This window comes from Neopelma chrysocephalum, unplaced genomic scaffold (assembly GCF_003984885.1).
Source record: "Neopelma chrysocephalum unplaced genomic scaffold, ASM398488v2 Primary Assembly neopelma1_66, whole genome shotgun sequence".
In the NCBI taxonomy this organism is placed as follows: Eukaryota; Metazoa; Chordata; class Aves; order Passeriformes; family Pipridae; genus Neopelma; species Neopelma chrysocephalum.
The window spans coordinates 13822160-13846352 of record NW_020897725.1 but is presented as its reverse complement, the minus strand read 5'-3'; the positions used below and the strand labels follow the sequence as shown (position 1 = coordinate 13846352).

The 24193-nt window shown below is 41.3% G+C and overlaps 1 protein-coding gene across 18 annotated transcripts in view; it reads left to right on the top strand.

Moving 5' to 3' along the window:
• Positions 1-24193, top strand: part of PTK2 (protein tyrosine kinase 2) — a 189618-nt gene that overhangs the window by 68989 nt on the left and 96436 nt on the right. For all 18 annotated transcript variants that reach the window (XM_027684583.1, XM_027684569.1, XM_027684567.1 and 15 more), the window contains one exon: positions 12374-12600. In XM_027684583.1, coding sequence (XP_027540384.1) covers positions 12406-12600 — 195 coding nt within the window. In that variant the 5' untranslated portion in view covers positions 12374-12405. The remainder of the gene's footprint in view (positions 1-12373; positions 12601-24193) is intronic.

Below are 24193 nucleotides of genomic sequence, written 5' to 3'. Positions count from 1 at the left end.
TTTGTTGAGGGGGTTGGTCTTTATTTTTATTTTTTAAAATTTTTATTTGTTTTGCCTAGAGGGATAGAGTAAACCATGAAGTCTTATCAAGTATGCTGCTTTGTACTCTTTGTATTAGCAAAGTATTCTTCTGTTCACCTCTTAAAGTGGGAAAACTAATTTCCTTTTGGAGTGTGAAAATTGTTTGCAGCTTATTTCTTTGGAGCAAATCGTATTAACTCTTAATGTCTCAGATTTTCCTCCGAGTAGTGTTGTCTTTGACAGAAGAAAATAACTGCGTTTTTAGTGAGCTTTTCTCTTTGAATTCCTGTCAGCCACGAGACTCAATCGCTCCGTGAATATTCTGCAGCTGATTAAAATGTAATGGAATCGTGTTTCCGACAAATGCTGAGCATCTTTAAAGACCATACTTTGACATTTACAAAATATTGGGAAATAATTAGAGGTTAGTTGTGCTTATGCTGCCGTTGACTGTGCCAGGCATATCTCAAATTAACCTCTTCCTTTACAGTTCATTGTAGTTACTTATTCTGTCGTGTGTTCAAATGGTCTCTGGCCAAAAAGAAGCACAGCATTTTCTGTTAAAAGTAACTACCCCCTCTTCAAATTCCAGTCCCTGGCTGGAGACCTGTAGATGGTGCCATGATAGTGAACTCTCAGGTGCTTTGTTGATTTTGGTGCAAATTACAGGTGCTCATCACCGGCTTCCTGGTATCAGATGCAAACAAACCCTACTTGTTTATCCTGTTCTCTGGGAATTCCATCCACTTCTGCCTGTGTTAAAGATTCTTGATCTCCCTCCCCCCCAAATCTGCCCATTTAGTTAGTCAGAGTTTGTACCAGCTAATAGTTGATAAATGGCTTGAAAGGAAGAGGAAGAAAAGAAGGTTAAAGTTGAAAATGACACTCAAATTGCTGATATTGGTATTTTAACCAAATTATTTTTACTTTCTTTAATCATTACAGTGGAACAGTTCCTGTTCCTCTCCTACCTCTGGCCTGTCCTCCTTTTACCTCTCTTCACCTCCCTCTTGATCAGGTGTTGAAAACCATTAAATGGTCAATAGTTTGGTGTCAGAGGCTCAGAGCTGTGAGATTTGGACTGTTGAACACCAAGCAAAACTAAACCCCCCCCCAAAGCCAGAAAACAAGAAGCCTGGACTGATCTCTTTTGTCTTATGAGAAAAATCATTTAAACAGCACAAGGAGGTTGCAGAAGGGAATCAAGAGCTGCATAGTTGGGAAAAGTAGACGAGGAAACTCTTGGCAGGAAGGAAAGGAGGGTAGTAAGTTCTGCAGCTTTGGCAGCAGCAAGGTCAAATTATTAAGTTGGTGAAGCTGCCTGTGGTGACAACTTACTTGCTTTGACAAATTAACTCAAACCTCTATACAAATACACTCTTCAGAAATAATCATAGATCAATCCTGTAGCTTCTTACAGAGGCAGATCTGAGAAAACAGAAAAATTCCCTTCATGATATTTGACCATTAACTCTACATGAGATCTTGAAGTGTGTGCAAGAAAGTATTTTATGTTTTTTTTAAAAAAAAACCCTCAGAAAATATTGCATGAGTGATGGGACATCTTTAACTTAATTTGGTTTTTTTTAACATACATGTATGAACTCTTTTAAGGATCAGAATCCACAGTGTAGGCTTTTTGGATGCATTCATAGATGTGCTTTTTTTCTAGGATCGATTTATTTTCTGATTTGTTCTATCATAAAAATGTTATTTGAGTTCTTTTAGTTTTCTGACTTTACATTAGTCTTTTCCAAGCCTGGAAATCATCATCTTGCACTGGCAGCTATTGACTTGATAAATGTAGTCTATAAAACATGTCTCTTCATCTGAACTTTTTGGAAGCACTTATGGTCATATTGGACCTGTTGCAATGAGTCCAGAGGAGACAACAGACTGGAGCACCTCTGCTCTGGAGACAGGCTGGGAAAGTTTTTCATTCTGGATAAGAAAAGGCTCCAGAGAGGTCTCGGGGCACCTTCCAGTACCTGAAGGGGCTCCGAGAGGGCTGGAGAGGGACTTTTTATGAGGGCATGGACTGATAGGACAAGGGGGAATGGCATTGTGGTATTGAAGGAGAGCAAGTTTAGATTAGATATCATGAAGAAATTCTTTACTGTGAGGTGGTGAGGCACTGGAACAGGTTTCCCAGAGAAGTTGTGGCTGCCCCATCCCTGGAAATGTCCAAGGCCAAGTTGGATGGGGCTCTGAGCAACCTGGTCTAGTGGAAGGTATCCCCGCCAATTGCAGAAGTTTGGAACAAGATGGGAAGAGATCGGTTTTTCATTTTGTCTCTAGCTGCCATGAGGTGGTTATTTTAAGATAAATGTAAGTGTATTAGGAGCATGGTTTGCCAATATATAAAAACTCTGCTTCCTGAAGTTCATGTGCAGAGGTGTTTTACTTGCCAGAACCTTTTGTGTTTTCACATTGTGTTTTCAGGCCAAGTACAATTCAGCATTTAAAAACTGCACATGTTGAAGTAACCCCTCCTCCCCCCAATTAATATTCCTGTATGTTCTAATAGGGGCTGAAGGAAGATGGATTGATAGCTCTGTGTGTGGTGTTGGCTTATGGAGGTGTCTTGTTTGTGTAACACCAACTTAATTTATTACCACCTGCTGTTTCTGCAAATGGTGAGATTGTCGCACACAAATTGCATATTTCATCACTGTGATGGTGGGAATTGATTTATTGTTTCCAGGGAAATAATCGAGTAGAATAAAGATGCGCTATAAAGTAAGTTTCATCTTTATGAGCTTCTTAATACCTGTTCATGATCAAATATATTATAAAAAGATGCAGTAAATTCCTGTGGGGGTAGTGAAACCTGCTTACTTGATGTCTTCCGGTTTGCCCCAGTTTCTTGACCATGAAGATGTTAAACCAGTCACCCCTTATCTTCTGTGGTACCCTCCCTGATGAGGGCACACACTGGTGGTTTGGTAGATCTGTGCTCATGTCTGTGCTCATTCACCCGCTGATGGGCTGTCAAAGAATGTGCCAAGACTGAATTTTGCTGCTGTTTTTGAAATGTGTAACTGTTGAATTAGATATTTCTGATATTTCTGCCCCCATTCCACGTTGTTTGAAATTAGATAACTGTCAGTAACTGCTGAATATCTGCATTTTCTCAGGTGGGATGAGGTGGACCGAGCAGCCACTCTCATGAAGAGGCTGACGCTGGTTGTGGCAGAGCTTGTGTTGGGTTTATTGCTCATGCGTTGCAAAGCATGATATGGTTCTGACCCAGGGTGTCCCCTGCCATGGGAGGCTGGAAAACGGTGCCACATCCTATGATTGACTATTCTTGAGATGTTCGTGCTTGATTTCTTCCACAATTTGAAGTGACAAAACCAATGAAGCTTCATTGTAGCAAAACTTGTCTTACTGTAGGGAATTGAACCCAGGTCTTCCAGGTTCCAATTAACTTTTCTGCCACAGACCAATATTTTATCCTTTCAAGTATTAGGTTTCTCTTTAAGAAAACTTGTTGAAGGAAGCCCTAAAGTAAATGTATTTTAGCTGATTAATGCCAGTTGAAATGGCTTTTTTCCCCTCGTTTAAAAACTCAAGAAGTGACTCAGATGGAAGTAGAATGGTCTAATTGCAAGTGTTACCTTCTTCGGCTCAGAAGTTTTAACCTTTTTAATGGTTTATATCTCATGCAAAGCCAAATCTTTGGCTGATCTGAGTATGTTCTTGAGATGGTTATAGAAAAAAAAATTATATCATTTTTCTAGCATCAGTACTTTGGTAAGTGGTTGTCTTTTTCCTGTCCCCACTTACTGCACACTGAGGAAACATCCAAAACACACATTCTGAACCCACTTTATATGGTAACCAAGTTACCTAAGTGAGAGCTTTCCCTTAAAGTTGTGACTTCCTTAATGTCAAACATCAGGACCTCTGGTATTTTAAACATGCTTTAATTAATCTAAACTCAAGGAAGGTTCAGTAATCCTGTGTTAGTACACTGGTGGTAAATGAGTGAAAAATACCTTTGGTGGAGGCCAAGAGTGTTTTTTTCAGTGTTGATGGTTCTTTTCAGGGACTTAATGGAACATTCACTGGAAAACCCCACAAAACTCAATAGCATCAACTTCAATGGGATTAAATTAAAAAGAGCAAAGGCAGTGAATGCCCTTCCCAGTAGATGTGCAGTGTCACAGTACAGAAGTCCCTGGTTTTGAGGGGACAGGGAATATGTCCGAGAGAGAACTCCAGCTGCACTGAGGTTGTGAGTGCAAGGACACAGGTCCTGGGTTTAGATTCAGCCCTATACAGGATGTCAAGAGCATCCACCTGGGATGAAGGCACTGGTAGAGAATCCAAAAATCCTGTTCTGCCATAAAGCAATATGGAATAATTGGTATTGACTCCAGAAGTCTTGAGAGGGCTCTGATGTTCTGAGTGGATGATTGTGCTGATATAACCTTTTCTAAGGCTATATCAGGTTGTGCGTGATTTGGGGGTGTTTCTTTCTGGTTTATGGTTTGTTTGGGTTTTGTTCCTACTAAAAAAATCTTAATGTATCTATAAATTGTGTATCTATCTGCTTCTAGCTTGACTTAGTCAGAGTACTGAGACTTATTAGTCATCATAGTAGAGACTTGGACTTGTGATCGTGTCAGTACCTGAATCCTGGAGGCCACCGACTGATTTCTCACCAGGCAGGATGCCTTTGACTTGTCTGTTAAGTCAAATAGCACAAATGGGAAAGTTTTGCCTCTCTGACAAATTAAGCTAATTCTGCTTATGCTTCTCTGGGAGCAGGAAATGGAGATTGCCGGGCTAGTGAACAGTGTTGCTGGCGTTTAGGTCCTCAAACATAGCACAGAGCCATGAGGAACCAAGAGAATTGATTCCTAAGGGAATGCAAGGGAATATCACTACCTAGTCTAGTGTTCAGCATCTTACGTGAGAATGCAAAGAGGCAAATGGTACATGCCCAGTTCCAGCTATGAAAATCACTGATATTTGTGTTTGTGTGTGTAGATACACAGAAGGATCATCTCAAAAAGCTTGTGATAGGAAAATTATTGTGGTCAATCAATTGAATAAGAATCACTTTATTCTTAATTTCTACTTATATACCAAAGGCTGTAATTACTGGCTTTGGAAAACACTCCAACCGTAATAGACTTGAGGAAAACTTTTTACAGGTCATTGAATTTGATAATAGGCCATTGTCATGCTGTTCCTATTGGTCACTTAAGTGCCTTTTATCTGATGCTTAAAACTATTAAGGGGGATTAAACATTAAAAGACAGATGGAACATTTTGAATTATAGACAGTAATGTAAAACTAGGAAAGGCAGAGTTCAAGTCAAGTGGTAGCCAAACCCACATGTGATAGTGCACAGCTATAATACTTTGCTGCTCTCCTCACTGCCTCTAGTTTCAGGCCATTCTAGTTTTTAATTTCTGAGATCCACACTTGCATCAACACCAGTTCTCATTAATTTTACTGCTCTAGAAGGACAATAAACTCTTCCTGCTTGTATTTACTTCTAAAGAAGAAGAGCTTGTGCTATGTGTGGCCTCCATGGAGCAGCATTTCAGTCAGGAGTATTAGAAAAGGTTATTGGAATTCATACAGCTCACTTTGGTCTCTTGTTTTGATGTTCATTGGAAGGGCTGCTGCCAACCAGTAGTACAGCTTCAAAATAGATAGAATTTATTATTAACCTTTATTTTAAAACTGTACATTTATTACTCGCTCTTTTCTCTGGTGCCTCTTGAAAGAAAACTGCACCCCTGTAATTCTCTAGAGCTTGCTAGAAGCAAGCAACAGAAAATGCAGGGGAAGATTAGTGTTTACTTGGATTTCAGTGGTGCCAAGGGACCACAGTGAAAGTTCAGAGTGCTATTGAGAAATTAGGCAAGTATCTAACTGGATACCATGTTCTAATTAAAGCATGTACAGACATTGATTTTCTTGTATTCCCAATACAACTCATGTTTCCTCACTATTAAATTTTTAACATTAAAAATAGAAAACGGTGCCAACTCCAAAGGGAATTGCTGGTAGTGCATATTATGCAATGTTTCAATAAAATTGGGTTAAACTGAGTGTTTAAGGTACCTTAGGGCTTAATCCTGTGGGATTTTTAGTGAGAAGGGTGGGTAATGTTTTCAATGTCACAGGGTGGACAGCGAGCAAGACATCTTGGGAAATTTGAAAAGTTGCTGCTTGACACTACAAATAGTTCAGCCTCTTGTCAGGCCACTGAAACTTTTCTCTATCCCTTCATCCCAAGGTGCAGCTTCCCAAGTAACAGCTACCACTTCCCTGGCACTCAGCAAAAGGCACTCACAAGTCCTTGAGCAGCCTCTGTCCATAGCAGCTGTATGAGGAATATGCCCTTGTTTCATTTAATTCAGGCAATACACTTATTTATTAATTTATTTTTTGCTGAGTTACACTTGTCTTGTGTTTAACAGGCCCAAGGTTGTCATATTGCTTTGGTTCATGTGGGTCTTGTAGTTCACAGTGTCTGAATTCTTCCTTTATGCTCCCCTGAAGGTTTAATCTCCTAGAATATTGATATAATTGAAATAAGTTTTCCCATATTGGCAACTTGTATTGCTAAACTTGTTTTGACTTTGGTCTGTATTACCTTTGAACTGTGTTGAGACATAGATTTAGTCACTGTTCAGGCAATATTCCCTGAGGGTGGAGGGAAATGGAATTGCCAATACTGTTTTTCCATTTCATATTGATACACTGAAATACTTGGTGAGTCAATTTAGGCAAAAATAGATAATAAGAACTCGATTTAAAAATTGTTTTAATGTGTCTGGCTTTGTACTTTGACCTGGGTGCCTTGATAAATGCTTTTAGCTGCAAATATTATACTTAAAAATACCTATTTTATCTGGAGGAGTGAGGAGAGAGCAGTGACTGGGAGGGGGATCAAAGAAGAGGCAGCAAGAGAAATAAATAAATGCCTTCTTGGATGTAGTCATAGCAAATATTACCAATAACTGGATATAGCTGAAAGGTGTCAAAGGAAAAACAAATAATTGCTGCTTTTTTCTTCTGCTTTTGAACATCAGCATTAGCTGAAAGGATAAGAACAAGAAAAATAAGCTCAGCAGGGAACAAACAGGGACATTCCAACATGACTTATGGAAATAGCTGAAATTATTGACTGTCTCTGAAGGCTAAAGTGATGATTCAGGGAAAAAATACCCCTTTTCCTCTCTTTCTGTATTTGTTCCTAATTTGAAATCACAAACGTAATGGTTTTCTCAAAGTTTCACCCTTAAATCTGCATCCTTAAATGTGTGACAAGATGTTGACATCAGGGAAATGCAGAAAGCCTTGTGGCACACCTGGGATGTTTGCTGCTGCTTCCCTGTGGCATCTCTGTGTTTGTAACAGGCAGGGACACACCAAAAGTCAGCAACGTTCTGGCTCTTAACACAGACCTTGAAATACCAGCTTTGTCATGGAGATCGTAGTTGAAATTGTACATAACACCCTGACTTTCTGTGGGCTTGAGATAGTCAAGTGAATGTTTGCAAGGTGAGTTACAGCAGGATTTAATGCAGGCTGTGAAAATGGATTGAGCTTGAAATTCATGAGATGTTTACTGTCTGATGTGAGATGTGTTATGGATAATTTATGAACTTTAGAGTGTGAAATAAATTCTTAATTTACTTTTCACCTCCACAAAATTTCAGAGGTTGGAAGGGAGATAGTTTGGTCCAGCTCCTCTGCTCAAGCAGGACCAGCTACAGCAGATTGTTCAGGACTGGGTCCAGTTGTGATTTGAATGTCTCCATGGATGGAGATTCCACAACCTCTGGGCAACCTGTTGCAGTGTTCACCCACCTGTGTAGTGCAAAAACTTCCTCTTAATATTTAAAGTGGGAGTTCCTGTTTTTGTCACATTATGTCCATTAAAGCAGTGTTGTTTGTCAAGGATGCAAGTAATCTCAAGTATTTTATTTATTTTAATAACTGCAATATTTGAAAGTATTTTAAGTCTCGTAGAAGACTTATTACACCAGAACCAGTGAAAGAATTGGACTCTGAATTTTTATTGTATTTTTTATAGATTCTAATATTTTTAAACAGATTTGATAGATTTTTACAGATTTTTATAGATTTGAATTGAGATGGACCAAGTTATAGCCCATAGATGTCGATGTCTTCAAGCCTGAGATGGGGATCAGAATGTGGAGGTTGAGCAACAATAAAATTTCGTGGTATCTACAAAGGACAACATGAAGTCATGGTGTGAATAATTACAACTTGGTTCCTTGTAACATGAACCTGTTAACACTGTGTTGTTGGCCATCTGCCAACACTAATATGAGGAACTGTTGTTTGGTTTTTTAAATTTTTTTTTTATTATATTATCAAACTGCTGATGTTGAAGACATTATTGGCATTGAAACTATTTCCCATATGAGACGACTTGACTTTAGTATCAGTTTATTAATCAATTTGTAGCTAATTGATTTAAATATTTTTTAATGACTTTTGACTATCTCGTTAGTGGAAATGATTTAATTTCTAAGTACTCAAAGGTGATGGTGAAACGTGACTTTGAACTTTGATTGTGCTACTGGAAGTCATAACACTGACTTTGTTCTTGATATAGTTAGCAAATGTGGGGATCTGTCAGCAGGAGTCACACTGAGCAGGAAGTAGCTTCTAGAAGGATTTAACTTCCCTCAGCCTCAGGTGCTCCCACCAGTAAAGAAAATCATCTGAACAATAACACGTACCGTAGTCTGGTAACAACTGCAGCATCTCAGCAGACCCACTCAGGATCTCTAGGCCGGGGCTGGTTTGCTTTGCTCTTCCCCACATGCTCGGAATAATTCTTCACAGTACTGAGAAATCCATGTTTTCTCTGAAGGGCGAGCCCTGGAGATCAGTATGGCAGCTCCAAGGCACTCTAGCACACGTGTTCACATACAGGTTTGACTACACTTGATTTCATACCACTGGCCTGAATGTACCCCAGCTCGTTTTTACCACAATATTCAATAAAATACAGTAGAATTAAGTCCCAGAATCATAGAGTGATTTGGGTCAGAAGGAACCTTCAAGACCATCTTGTTCCAACCCCCCACCATGGGCAGGGACACCTTCCCCTAGACCAGGTTGGCCTGTCCAATCTTGTTTACTTCCAATGAGGGGCATCCACAGATATGACCTGTTCCAGTGTCTCAAAGTTTCTGACCCATATCTAATCTAAATCTGCCTTCTCTTAGTTGACTGTAGCTTGTTTGTGCTCCATGGTAGCACACACTGCTTAGTATTTAATACCAAGAGGACTAAAGCTGCTCATTTAAACTGAGATGTTTAATGGCAGGATTACACACCAGTCTGGTTTGAATTTAGAAAGTCCAAGTAAGCATCCTGGCCTTGTCTGAGCTTTCTTTGTATCATAAAACAACCAGGCAGCTCTTGTGAAGTAGTTGTTTAACAGCAGCTGTGTTTTACAAAGTTTTGGCCTGGGGCAGAGTTTTACAGTCACATTACAAGCTCAAACCCAGGGGCTGGTTTTAATGGGAACGTTAATAGGTCCATAACCAGAGATATGGCATGTGTGTCTGTACCTCGAGCTATCAAATTTATTGCTCTTTTGGTGCTTCATAAAGTAAGCATTGGGATTTTTAAAGGGAGTTGTAAGGAACGGAAGGAAAACTTGCCTTTCTAATTTTTCAGAGAGGGTTGTTTTGCCTTTAAAAACCTCTGTGAAATAAAACCTTGTAAAAACTGACCCTGTACCGAGTGCTGTCAGTCTGATGTTTAATTCCAGTTTCCCCTCAATGTGATGAATATGGAAAAAATTATAATAGTGTTTTGCCTGTCCATTGAAGTTATGTCTTGTAAGAGCACTTCTGTGTGTAGGAACTGGTGTCTTGCATCACTTTTCTGATCCAAAGGGATGTAGATTGTCCATACTAAGTCTGTGGTCTTCTAAATGCTTGTTTTGGTATTTCCCTGTAGCTTTTCTCCCTGTTCTTTTTCAGCCACATAAAACCTCATGAATGTGTGTATGAAGTGAATGGACTATGGTGAATTAATATTAAAGCAGGCATTCTTTTGGTTCTCCCCTATGAAAAAATGACTCATCTCACTTTGGTTTGTACCAAATTTCCCTGCTGTTCTCATATGTAAACTTCAAATAAAGCTCAGCGGTTTCATTAGTGACCTTGAGGTAGGGGAGGATGTTCTGAAGGAGGCAGAACATCCTGCACAAGGTCAGTGGCTTTGTCTGAGCCCGAGAACCTGTTTCATTCTGAGCAGTTGTACTGTTGAAGGGCTTCATCTGCCTGAATTTGTCCTGGTGAAACTCCCCAGCCTGTGGGCCTTTGGAGTGAACCTATGGCTATTTTAACCTTAGAAGAAAGGAGCCCCACAGTCTGGAGCTTGTATGGTCACGTTGTCTTGGTCTTGAGCTGCCACGGGGGAGATTTTTGTGCCTGTTTCAGCTTTAAAGTCAATGTTTATATGAAAACAGCTGGCAGGCTCCTTTGGTGAGGAGAAGTCAAGAATTGCTGCGAGGCTCCTGGCATTTTCAGATCTGTATCTGTTGATGTGGGGTGGGGAGGAGGAAAGGCTTCCATGTGAGCATAAGGTTGGCTTAAGATGTGTGTATTGATAGCGTGTGTATTGATAGCCAGAAAAAGGAACAATAAAGCTGTAGCGGTTTCTTGAGTTTTCAGACAGATATGAAACTGTGACAGGTGAGGGAAGTGTCCCTCAATGATCAGACACTGGGGGAGTGTTTGGGAGAAGTGTCTCCTTGGTTTCTGCTACCATCTTCCCTGAGGGCAGGACGTTACAGGCTTTTTGTCTGCCCAGTGTTAAATTCTTACAGTTCTATTGGATGAATGCAATTCAACCATTTATTCAAGAGGTAAAGACATCCTGCCCAGATGGGCTGTTGTTTCCTCTTTATCTGGTGGGCTGAATCAGATAGATGATGCTTAAGACCTCTAGTCCTGTTTTAGCCTCACAAATGTTGTCATCTATGGTCTGTAGATTTCAAGCCCTGATACTGCTGGTGTTAATTCCTGTTAGCTGAGCTCATGGCGTGGTTTGGCCCTGCTGGTGTGAGGACCAGCTGCTGCTGTGGGGGAGGATGCTGTCCCCTCACTCCTCACCCTGACCACTGGCTGCTTCTGCTGCCCTTCCTATCTGGCAGCTTCAGGCAGCTGTGGTATAAAACTAAGCCAGCCCAGAAAACCAAATCACCGGTTGGGTTTTTTTTCCCCTGATAGCTTCCTGAAGCAGAGCACAGTGGTGGGTGGCAGGTCGGTGGCTGAAGCTCTGAGGGGCAACCAGGCATTACAGGAGCTCAGCTGGGATCGGGGATCTCTCTCTTGCCTCACTGTGAAGCAAACCCAGGGCTCAGGCGTTCAGTTTACTACCAGAAAGGCGTTTGGAGCACTGTGCCAAAAAGATCAAGTTTAGTTTATTTTTAACTTCTCCACATTTTCAAAACTGCCTCTCCACTGGCTGCTCAACTGTGAAGAGGAGGAGGTATGGAAAGCTCTGTGCACTTGTCCAAGCCCTGGAGCAAAGCCCTGCAGTTCTTTGCGCTCTCCAGCCAGCAGACTGGAATGATGCTCAAGACTGGCAGGCAGGAAGAAGGTACTGTTTGCTCTTTTTCTCTTGGACTGCATTGATTTTCGCAGACACCATCTGCTTGTGGCTGACTAATTAGGAGCAGTAGCCAAGAGGCAGTTTTCTTCTCTTTCCTTAGAGATGCAGACTCATACCAAGACATGCCTTTTGCCACCAGAGTTGGAAATCAGCGTGGCTGAAGATAAAACTTGTTCAGGAGTGGATGGGAGGAAGGTCAGGAGTCTTAATGCTTCCTCAGCAAAGAATGAATTTAGCTCTGGTCACACTGATTCCCAAAATAACACAAAACAAGTGATGTGACAGTGTCTTAGCCTTGAACAGGAGAGCCTGGTGTTCGTGTGTGTTTTTGTAGTGGAGACATTCCTCAAGACCAGACTTGGCAGATTTTAGGGATGGAAACTCCTGTTAAAACTGGAAGGTGCTATTTGGTCTTGAAGGCTTTGTCAGGGACCTGGGTTAAGTCACTGGGAAACTAAAAGAAGATGTTTTGCTTCAGATACCACTTTTGTAAATGATTGTGTTGTTCAAATTCAGATCACTTGCTCCAAGGGGGTTGCAGTTCCTCTGGTAGTCATCTGGATAGTTTTTATGTTTGTAGATACATAACTGTTTTAGTTGCCTTCCAAAAAGGTAAGGAGTCTTTATGGTTTTCCGGTAAATGCCTTGTATGAATCGGTGTAAAATCCAGGTATAACTAAAATGAATTCCTTTTTTGTTTCCCTTTCCTAGAATATGACAGATACCTAGCATCCAGCAAAACCATGGCAGCAGCTTACCTTGATCCAAACTTGAATCATACACCAAGTTCAAGTGCAAAGACGCACCTCAGTACTGGGATGGAGCGTTCCCCGGGGGCCATGGAACGAGTCCTGAAGGTTTTCCACTACTTTGAAAACAGCAGTGAACCAACTACGTGGGCCAGCATTATCCGGCATGGAGATGCTACTGATGTCCGTGTAAGTCTGTTTTTAGCATTCTTGTGCTGTCTTTAGGTTAAGTTTTAACTTAAAAAATGAGAGGTAAAAGTCTGGAAGCAAACAAACTCAAAAGTTTCGTGGTTTATTTTAAAAGAATCTTTGCCTGTTGTATTTTGTGAGTAACTTCAACCTTCCTTGAGAATAAAAAACCTTAATAATTATGTATTGTTCTAAAGAAATGAGAATTCTTGTTTTGCAGAGTAGAAACTTGAAATTTAGAACAGTGGTTGTCAGTCTAGATGCCACTACTGGTGTCTGTTAGTTGACTTTTACCACTTTATACTCCCCAAAAGCCTGTGTGACACCTCATGGCAGGAATGAGAGCCGGGACGAAGATGACATTAAATTGCACTTCTCATGTTTCAAAAAATAAAATAAAATTTGTATTTAAATGTAAGATATGTGTGCATTCGCACATTTAAAATGTTTAAATATAGTGTGTACATCACTTAAAAAAAATATTGTTTAGAAACTCATTGCCCCACAGTGTGGGGAAATTAAGCTGAAGGGTTCTTTTGTCCCCCTGTAAGTCCATTTGTTCCCCTCCCCACTGGTAGTCACCTGTTGCTTGTATTTTCACAATGGTGTCCTTCAGTTTATCTATGGAAAAAAGCAAAGGTTGGGATTTTTTAAAGAATCAGTATCTGTAATCTTAGAGCTATGTGGTAATGTTATATATGCATGGAAACACTGTTTATTCTGAAGCATCTTTAATGCTGAGATATTTACTTACCTTTTAGTACATTTATTCTTTCAATTTTTGAGGTATTGCAGTATTTAAACTGAAGCGAAGCTCAGTTTAACATGTCAAAATGCTTTTGTGATTTGCTTGATTTTTAGTTATCCTTCAAGAGCAGAATCTTACATGGTGGTAGGTGGTGTGGGGGTTGTTTTCTGCTGTGAGGTTCTTGCTGTAGAAGCAGGTTCCCATCTGCTCCTTCCTTCCAACAGTACTTCAGATTCCACTCCAAAGACGAGATGCTGCTGAAGGGAGAGAGTTGTCAAAGTAAAGGTGACCTGTTGTCTCCTCCTGCCCACTAGAAAACCAAGTAAAAAAAAATACTGAAGAGTTTTGGATGTTTGCTCTTCCTTTCCTGCTGTTTGTTTCCATGACTGCATATGCTCAAGACCCAAGAGCATTCCTCAGTGGAACAGGTCTTGTGACCTTGATCTTACACACCTGTGAAATCCAAGGATTTTCATTGGTGATGATCAGGAAATCTGTCTCTTCTCAATTCAGTAAGCTCATTTCTCTGTTCAGGGATAATTTGGTGAGCAGACAGGAACCATTATCATCAACTGCATACACTTATTTTTACATGGAATAGGGGGTTTTGGGTGCCACTTGAAACATTTTTGCTCCCAGGCTTAATTACAATGGTTTGATATATCTGATCTGATTGATTTATTTCATAAAGTGTATTACTTGGTACAAGGAGAGAAAAACTATGTCTTGGTATGTTTTTAACCTAGCAAACCTCTCCTGTGAATGAATGTCCAGGGTTCCTAATGTGGTACTTGAAATGGAGGCTTCTTTTTCCAAAGAAGTATGTAAAACCTGAAAAACAAAAGCAGAGATCAAATCTGTTTTTTCCAGCTCAGAAATACCTGTGGTTATGGACTTTAAGGATACAAAACTACACTCCCTGTAAGAAATTCAGTGCTGAGCTCAGTTTGCAGTTACATTCTTGCTTTAAGCAAGAATATGTCTTTTTTCTATAAAAACAGGATCAAAAGAAAGGCAAGTAGCAGTTATTTAAGGCTTGCCTTAATTTTTAATTCTTATATGTACATTTAATTGAGTGGTTGTTTCCAAAAGAAATAGGATTTTTGTGTTGTTCTTTCCTGATAAAGAAGCTGTTGGGAAGCTGTTTAACTTCCTTCTTTTAACAAATGGTGTTTCTTTTTTTATTTTGTTAGACTGGGACAGTGACTGTTGAATGTGCAGGTACTGCATAGTAAAGGACTGGCATTGATGTATTACCATGACATTTATTTTAGAAACAGTAAACCCTTGTTGGAGTACAAGCCTACATTCCATTGGAATGACTGCTGTTCGACCAAGCCGAATAATTTAAGATTAAAATAACCTTCAAGGTTTTTTTGCCTTAGTTTTACCCCTCTCCCTCCTTTTGTGGAGGAGACAGAGCTTCCATTTCTTCTGAATTACAACCTGAGGAAGAAACTGGAGCTAGGTTTGGCCTTTGGCTTGTTTCCAGGGAGCTTTGAAGGGATATTCAGAGGTGAATGTCTTTGAGACAGTTCTGCAATTAAAAGAAAAAAGGTCTTTTAAGACTCTTCCCTGGTCAGCACAGCTGCTGGGATGATGGCTGGGGGAACATTTCCAGTACTCAAAGGAAGTCAGACTTGGTCTGAAATCTCCAGAAGAGCCAATTAAAGGTACTTCTGCTGGTAAAGCAGAGAGCTTCATGGAAAGTACTAATATCAAGGGAAAATAAATCCTGATTTGTGGTTTGAAACATCATCTGTTTCTAACAGAGTCCACTTTGTGAATGGAAAGGGTGTGTTTGACGGTCAAAGAAGTGAGGAAAAGGGCCTTTCAGTACTTCCTAAGAGTAGAGTGGAAACAGTGCTTTAGCTGTGTGCCTTATCCACAAATCCGTGATCATGAGAGGAAACCCTTTTCATTAAAACTCATGTTATTAAGCTCATAGGAACAGAACTTGGCTTTCTCTAGGAATCTGTTAAGAGTCCAGACTGTGATTTCCTTGCTGTTTGTCTTAAAATACCTTTCACCAAGACAACAGTGTGGCTACATGAAGGCTTTTCTTTGAGGAGAACTTTGGGCTATGGACCTCTGCTTATTCTGGATGGATTTAGTCCCTCAAGGACAGCTGTTTCCTTGGAGGGATGAAGGCTGTAGTCTGCAGTGGATGCAGGGGCAGCTTCTCAATTCTGGGAAATGCTTTCTTGGATTTCAAAGAACTGGCATGCTCTCTTCACCTTTTTCTCCTTTGCTTCACTTCCAAAAGAAAAAAAAGGCTTTTATGAATGTGCAAACAGTGGCATCCTCCTGTGAATGTGTGTGTAGACAGACATGCATTTTCCAGGGAAAGAAAGGTTGTTTATCTTCCCCGTTTATCTTGGTATGACTTCATTTGGATGTGTTGTCTGGGTGCATATGCACAACGAGGGATTTCCAGGCTTTGGGCTTGGAGAGAATGCAGGGCATGCTCTGCCCTGCTCACAGCCCCAGGTGTGGCATATGAGGAGGTGGGTGTTGCTGAGATGGAATTTCTTTGGGCTCAAGTGCACCCTGAAAGTAAACACTGCCACCACATCTTGATCAGCACTTGGAGTAAATCACCTCTCTGTTTTCAGAAGTTGTGGTTGAAGCAGAATTGTAGCCATATTTGACAAAAAAAAAATTAGTGCTATGCATTTAGAAGATTTGAGGAGTGGGAAGGGTTGGAATTTTTAGAAAAGAGGCATTTGGAAGCCTCGTGTGACCCCTTACCGGGTGGCTTTTGGTGAAGTGCAGATCTTCTGCATGGTCTTGCTTTCCCACCCCAGAGGTGCCCAGCTTGCATCCATTACACCTTCTTTTAAATTTCTAGTCCTTAAAGCTTGTCCTTGATTCCTGACTAGTAGTTGTGAGATGTAAAGGTGGCATTATTTATGTGGAAGTAATAACCACAAATCTCAAACCAGGTTATTGCCAGACATGCATCCTACCGTGATCCTCATACAGGTTTATTTTCTTCCAGTTTTGTTACACTGTCTAAAACATAAACTGGATAGAGACAGCATTAAAACTTCCAGCTGTCAGCTTTGTCCTTATTTCTGGAATTAGAAGTGTGGTTAGAGCTCTTGAACAAGTAAAGGTACAGTGTCCAGGGCTCTCTGAATCTGTTCATAATTTGAATATCTTTTTCTTCCTTTTCTATCCAGTACCACCCCAAAATGTCAGCTTCTTTAATATTGACAGACTAAGAACTCAAAAAGCTGAACAAAAAAAGAACAACATCCTTAGCTAAGGGTAAGAATATATCTAACCTTAAAAAAATTGAATTCAAGAAGCATGCTTTGGGTGTGTTCCATCCCTACATCACAATGAAAGACCAGAGCAAGTTCATCAGCTTCCCTATCCACTTGCAAAGTCTTACTTTTCACAGGTAGAAGGCATGGGGGCAGGATTGGAAGGTTGTGTATTCCAGTCTGTTCCCTAAGTTGAACTTTTTAGGAGGAGAAGGGCTGAAGCACATTCATCTGAGTCATCACTGAAGTAGTTTATTCAACTGCATTACTGTGTTAGTATTTGTTGGTTGTTTTTTCCTGTTTGTTTCCCATTCAATCCATGCTGTACTTTTACCTTGTAGTACAAGAGACCAGAGTACTCGATTGGAGATGCAGTTTGTGGTGGTGGAGTGGAAACATTGTGTAGTGCAAAGGTCTGCAATTCAAATGCTGTCCTAGTTAGACACGTGTTTCTTCTGGCAGCTCTGCCAGCTCCCTTCTTGCTGTTTGTTTTCTTGTGCTACCACCATAGTTGTGCTGGCATAGGTGATGTGACTGTTTGGCAGACTCAGTCCAAGTTAAAATGAATGCTTGTTTTACTGTTGCCTTTAATCCAGATCAGTTCTGTAATCTTGTTAGCTGCATCGTCTTGCAAACTGACACAGCTGAGGAGGCTGGGGGAAGAAAGGAAATCCCTGTTTATGCTGGCACTGTAGTATGCACCACTAGTGAATAGAGTATTAAAGCTTTATTGATGAGCAGCATTCCTGTTTCCAAACATTTCCCAAGAAGGATGTTGCCTGTTCTGAAAAAAAGGCAAGAGATTTGTCAGTCCAGCCTCAGTCACAGAGAAGACTTAACTTCCAGTCACAATTCCACCCATTCACCTCCATCTCTGTCCTCCAAGTCTGTCCCCCTTTTTTAAACCTGCCTTATTTTGACCCAATATCTGGACAAAAGGTCCCAGAAGTCTGCTGTGGCTAGTCTGGAGCAGAGCTGGTCTACACAATACCGGTTCTGGTTGACCAGATATCCAGCAATTGAACTCACTGCTTCCCAGCTGTGGAATAGGCCAGATGTGCTTTGTTGCTGCTCAGTTCCTCCTAAACCCACCAGAAACTTGAAGAGTTATAGGAGAATGAGCATGTGGTAGGGCTGCTCTAATGTATCTACTGCTTTCTGTAAAGGAGATGCAAGTGTATTCCTCAGAAAAGGTTTTATCAATGGGATTTCTCTTCAAAGTATAGACTCTTATGATAATACAGTAACAGGGTGAGCAGATTAGTCACACCTGTGGAAGAAGTTCTGTGGAAAGAGTCTGAGCACTAGCAGGACTGCAAACCATGCCAAGTTAGTATTTTTTGTGAAGTCTGCTGTGTACAGCAATGGTTACTTATTCAAATCTAATTTCTATGTGTATACAGTAATATATGTGCTTTGAGGTAGTGAAACTATTTGATTTATAGAAGCAGACTGGAGTGCACTGATCCTAACATCAACCAGATATATATAAAAATGTATAAAATCATTCCTGATCTAGTATAAGAGCTAGAAGATCAGTACCATTTACATTCCTTCCTTCTCTGTGTGCCTGCATTGTACCAGGTGAACAAGGTGTGGTTGTACTGTTAGTTTGGAGGTGCCTCCCTTCTGAGAACCTGAAAAAAGTAGTAAGGACTCAAAACTACAAACCTGCAAATGTAAACAGTACAAAAAAGGTATATGGTACTGTGATAATCTGTCTGATTATAACAGACTTGGGCTTTAGAATTCCTGTTTTACTTGTGCAGAATACTCTTGATAGCCTTGGGTGAGATGCACATGCAAAATAGCGTTTTAAAACCAATATAAATTTTAACCTCTGATGTTTTTTCAGAAGACACCTAGATCTGTAGTGAACAGCACATCCTGCATCAGTACTTAACCATACAAGAACTGGACCCAAGGGAGCTCTTAGACTTTGCAAGTGCAACTGAGGATAAGGAATAGTGAAATACAGAATCAGAAAAATCTGAGTTGGAAAGGACCTTTAAAGGTCATCTATTCCAGCCCTGCTGCAATGAGCAGGGACATCAACTAGATCAGGTTCTTCAGAGCCCAGGTCTTGAATCTTTCCAGGGATGAGACATCCACCATCTCTCTGGGCAACCTGTGCCAGTGTTTTACCACCCTCATTGTAAAAAAACTTCATAATATCTAAACTCAACCTACTCTCTTTCAATGTAAAGCCATTCACCCTTGTCCTGTCACTCCATGCCCTTGCAAAAAGTCCCTTTCCAGCTCTCTTGGAGCCCCTTTAGGTACTGGAAAGGGCTCTAAGGTCCCCCTGGAGCCTTTTCTTACCCAGAATGAACAACCTCAGCTCTCTCATCCTGTCTCTGCAGCAGAGGTGCTCCAGCCCTCTGATCACCTTTGCAGCCTCACTCCAACAGATCCTTGCCCTTCCTGTGCTGGAGACTCCAGAGCTGGATGCAATTCTCCAGGTGGGGTCTCACCAGAGGGGAATAGAGGGGCAGAATCCCCTCCCTTGATCTGTTGCCCACATTACTTTTGATGTTAAGCTCTGGAAAACTAAACTTACTGTCAACATTTCAAACACTGTTACATTTATTTGGGAAGTGTGCAGTAGGATCAGAAAAGTGCTGATTCATCCAAGAAGACTGGAAAGCAGGGCTGTACCAGCTCTGCTCTGTCAGTCCTGTTGGCATGTGCTTGGAGGGTTCCCTGTGGAATTATGTGTGGGTGTGGAGAGGTGCTTGGGATGACAGATGCAAGTATGACCTGATTGTGAAAGGCTCTGAGGCACTTGAGTGGATGAGGTGCTTGAGCTGAGGGTGTCTCTGGGCTGGAAAGGTGACAGGATCCGGGCACCAGCACAGCCTCTGTTCAGGTGGTATTTTCAATATAAACTTTTAGGGCTTCAGTGGCAGAGTCCTGTTCAACCTGATCAGTTCCCCAGTCTAGTTTATCATAAAATATAGAAACTTGTTTGCTGGATCAGCACTGGAGAAAGCACCATAATGAGAAAAAGATGCATATGGACTTTTCTCTTTGAATGTCAGACGTGGTGTTATCTGAGGACAAGCCAGCTTTTGGTGTTGTGAGCACACTCTAGAGTTTTCCTTTATAGAAATTTTAAGTTAATTTCTGTCAGAGCTCTGTCATTTACTTTTGTCCAGCTTTTCATTTAAGCTCCCCATATAAATCTCTCATCAGGATTTACAATACTTGATATAAATAGTGTTTGACATATTTGAAGGGCTGCACAAACATTAGCACACTGTCCCTATATTAGACGAGCTCCTTAAAGACTTTTTCTAGTGCAAGAAACTTTCTCCTTCCTACTAAATAAGGAAATTAGGTTTGTAGTCACACTGGGAGTATATTATTCCATCTTCAATTTATTCATAGTAGCACATCAGCTCTGTTAATTTACAAGCAAGCAATTCATTTTCCCTCATTTACAGAAGCATGAGGTAATATTGGTACATACTGGAAGAGCCCCGTGCCTCTCAGCCTTTCTCTGGTCTTGTCTTGATTTTTCAGCATTCAAATACACTCTACTGTAAATGCTATTTTTGCCACGTTCTCCTGATTTAGGACAAATATTAATTTTCAAATTAGCCGTGTTGAATATCTGTGGGTTCTTTAGACAAATGAGTAAAAATGAGTGCTATCCAGTTTTCTAGCTGTAGAAAAAGCTTTTTCTTCTTCCCTCTGGGGTAAAGGGAGGGAAAGGTGACCTACCATTTGCCTGTTATTGATAGGAAATTCCTCTGGGGGCTTCCCACTCTCTCTTGCTCAGCTCTATCAGCCTATTTTATGTTCAGGATGTAAATGTCAGTTTTGGAAACCTAATTAAAGTCAATGTGATTACGGTAAACAGCATTCAAGGGGCCCATGACTGTGTGACTGCCTTGCAGTTGTAGGGAGTTGCCAACAGACACATCAAAACTCCTCAGAGGAATTTATGGAGGTACCCCATGTACCCACAGTGAAATCTCATTCTGGAGTAGGTTTCTACTGGAGTTAAGCTCCAAGACGAGTATTCTGGCTGTGATTAATCGGAGGTCAGAAGTTTGTAATCCAGGGTGAAACTCTGGTGTTCCGTACCTGGTTTTTTCCACTCAGGAATGCATCTGAGGAGCTTCCTGAGCTACCAGGCGGGTTGTAGCAGTCTGGAGGGATTTCAGATTTCGTTGGCCGTGCTTCCAGTTCAAACACTGTGGTGACATGTCTCAGCAGGATGCTGTAGACACTATTGTGCAGTGGTTAAGCAGTTAAATTGTTTGTCTGGAAACTTGTGATTAAGCATTCTGATCACTGCCACAGAGAACATCAGGCTGCTGCTGGCAGGGCTCCTCACAGTGCCACTGTGGAAGGCAGAGAGGTTGTCACCCATCCTGGAGTGATGGCAGTGGCTTTGTTTGACATTCCAGGCGTCTCCACTGGGTCTGTGGAGGATGTCCAGGGCTTGAGGATACTGAACATGTTGTTTAGTACTGATCAGGTTTAAATGCACTGACCTGGTGATGGCTGCAGTGCCAGTGCAAGTCTTGGAGATTAATCTTGGACTGTTTGGAAAGAGCAGCCAGATAAAACAAACCCTGTGGTGCTGCAGGGGAACTCGCTGTCCTGTCTGCATGTTGTGCTGCTGGGTTCTTTTGATGGAAGGTGTGCCTCTAAGTGTTTTAAAATTCAAATTCTCTGGTTTATTAAAAAAAAGTTAAATAACCAAATAGATGTTTTACTTGAGAGGCCTCCCCTGCAAACCAAGGGAGTGTCTTAGTTTTAGTGTCTTAATCACCCAATTTCCTTATTTCTCTGGTTTTTGTTTCTGGCTGTGGTTTGATAGCACCTGGAGTGATCTCTGTGGCTTTCCTAAACAAAAGAGGAGCCACTGAACGTGTTTGTTTTGCATAAAGCATCACTTCTTCCTTTCTGAGAATACATGACTTTTTAGAATGTTTTCAAACACTTGCACTTGACCTCCTTTGCACCCATGCTGCTGTCTCCTTAGTGTTTGCACTGACTTTTTCTTGATTTGCTGTATGTACTAATTATTGCTAATTCTTTTCTTGGGGTGATACCGACTACCTGACCAGAAGGGATGGTATATCCTTCCTACATAATGTTTACCATAATTTTGATTCTGTGATAGGTTTAGAATGGATTGATGGAACAAAAAGCATAGGGGCTTAAAAATCTCACTCACTGTTGCTGGGAATTAGGACATCTGGCTTCTTCAGTCCTTATGAAATCCCAACCTGAAGATTAGAGAGAGTCTGAGATGTCCAGCTTGATTCTTTCCTTAGTAAACACCAATGGTTTCAGCTGAGCCTTATGCATCAGTAGCCTCAGTGGTTCAGGGTCATAGATAATTTTGCCCTAATATTTTTCCTTTCCGAGGCCATTTCTTATCACAGCAGACATAACTATCATTTAAGAACATGTACCTCCGTTTTCATTATCAACTGACAGTGTCAGAGACAGGGGAAGGGGTCCTTCTTTCCAGAAAGAAATGCTGTATGTTATGTGCTCTGTGCAGGCTGCAGGAAGAGATGGAAATGAATGAATCTCTTCTGTTTGCATGTTGAAAAGCTGGCAGCGTTCCCCTTGGATGAGAGCTTGCCTGCCAAAATGTTAGGCTTTACTAACTAAGCAGAGATTGTGCATTGGGTGAAGAAGAGGTTAAATGTGCCTCTGTGGCTTCTCAGAGCACTTGGTGGTTGTTTTGTGTTTCCAGGGATACAGGCAACTGTTCTCCTTTGTAGTATTTGATACAAAGACCCTGAAATGCAGGCAAGAAACAAACTTAACCAATTTACATTTAATTCAGATTTAAAGCCATTCACTGACCTGATCATAGACCTTTGGAATTGCTGGGGAAGGTTGCAAAAAGTTAACTGCTTCAAGAGGAGACAGAATGAGTAATTGGAAGAGTTTCACTGAAGGCTGATGAATGACAAACAATGCTTGGCTTGGGAAATCCACTGGGATAAAAATAGTCTGAGGTTAGGAGAGCACTTGGGAAGTGCCCTGTCTGCTTGCCTGGTGTCGCCTCTTTGCCTGTTGTCGGCTTTAAAATATTTTGTTATACATTTCACTGCGTTGCTTCTGGAAGATTATTTAAAGGTTGCAGTTTGAGATGTGTGAGCTGATTTAACAGCTTGATATCACCTCACCAACAGCATGATTCCACTCCTACATGTGTCATCTTCCCCCTCAATTCAGATTTAGTGCTTCCTTAATTGTCTTTTTTTGCAGCTAGTTTTCTGCTTGCTTAATTTGCAGAATCAGGGTCTTAAGCAACTTCTTTGGGATATAAAATAACAAATTTTCAGAAGCAGTCACAGAATCATTTAGGTTGGAAAAGATCTCTGAGGTCATCAGGTCCAGCCATCAACCCGGTCACCACCACGTTCAGCACTAAGCAGTGTCCTCAGGTGCCATATCCACGTGTTTTTTGAACACTTCAGGGAATGACTCCACCGCTTCCCTGGGTGGCCTATTTCAGTGTGTGACAACCCTTTCAGGGAAGATATTTTTTCTAATATCCAATCTAAACCTCCTCCGGTGCAACTTTGGGCCCTTTCCTCTGGGAGAAGTGGCCACTTACCTGGGAGAAGAGACCGAACCCCCCACCTGGCTGCAGCCTCCTTTCAGCGAGTTAGAGAGCAATAAGGTCCCCCCTGACCTTCCTTTTCTCCAGGCTAAACACCCCCAGCTCCCTCAGCTGCTCCTCACCAGGTTTGTGCTCCAGACCCACAGTGTCATCCTATAAAAACCCTTTTGCCTAACTCACTCCAGTAGCCCACCTCGGGCTCCTGTAGCACTTCCAGCTGGCTACCTGTCTATGTTTTCTGGAATTCTGAGCAAGAATCAGCAGCTTGTGCATCATCGTGGACTTATGTGTGTGTGTGTATCTGTATCTATGTGCACACTCACACATGAGCATTTTCAGTGGGAAATTTTCAGGCCATTACAGCCTCACGCCAAGGGCTGTGAATTCCTGGAAGAAGTGTCTGGGAGCAGTGATATCCCATGCTCCTGCTGAGCCCTGAACTCTGTACCAGAGGGGATCTGCCACTTGCAGGGAGAGGAGCCTTCCCTTCATTGGGCTGTGAGGCAGCACTTGGATCTCCTGCTGGCTCCCTAATCAGGATAAGATCAGGACACGCTGCACCTGCTCATCCCTGCTCCACTAATAGCTTTGATTTTTAGGTGCTATGTGTTAGACCTGTCGAATGTCTGACAGGGAAAGGAAATGACACCTGTTGAGGTTTTATTTGAAACGTTCCTTTCTTGGGCAAGAGATCCTCAAACTCTGAAATTTACCTCAGGGCATTTGTTTTGTTTAAGGATCTTGCCAAATAATTTTCTTTTGCATCATTTTATAAGAGATCTGTGCTGAATTTCAGGAGAAAGAGTGGGGGGAGTGAAGGAAACAAGAGGCTGTGGTGTGACCTCCCAAATCCTGGCTGTTGGGGCACTAAAGAGGATGAAAGTCTTTAGATGATTTTCCAATTCTAGGTACAGACTGACTTTTAAAAGGTGATTTTTTTGAAGAAATACATCCTACTTTCATCCACAA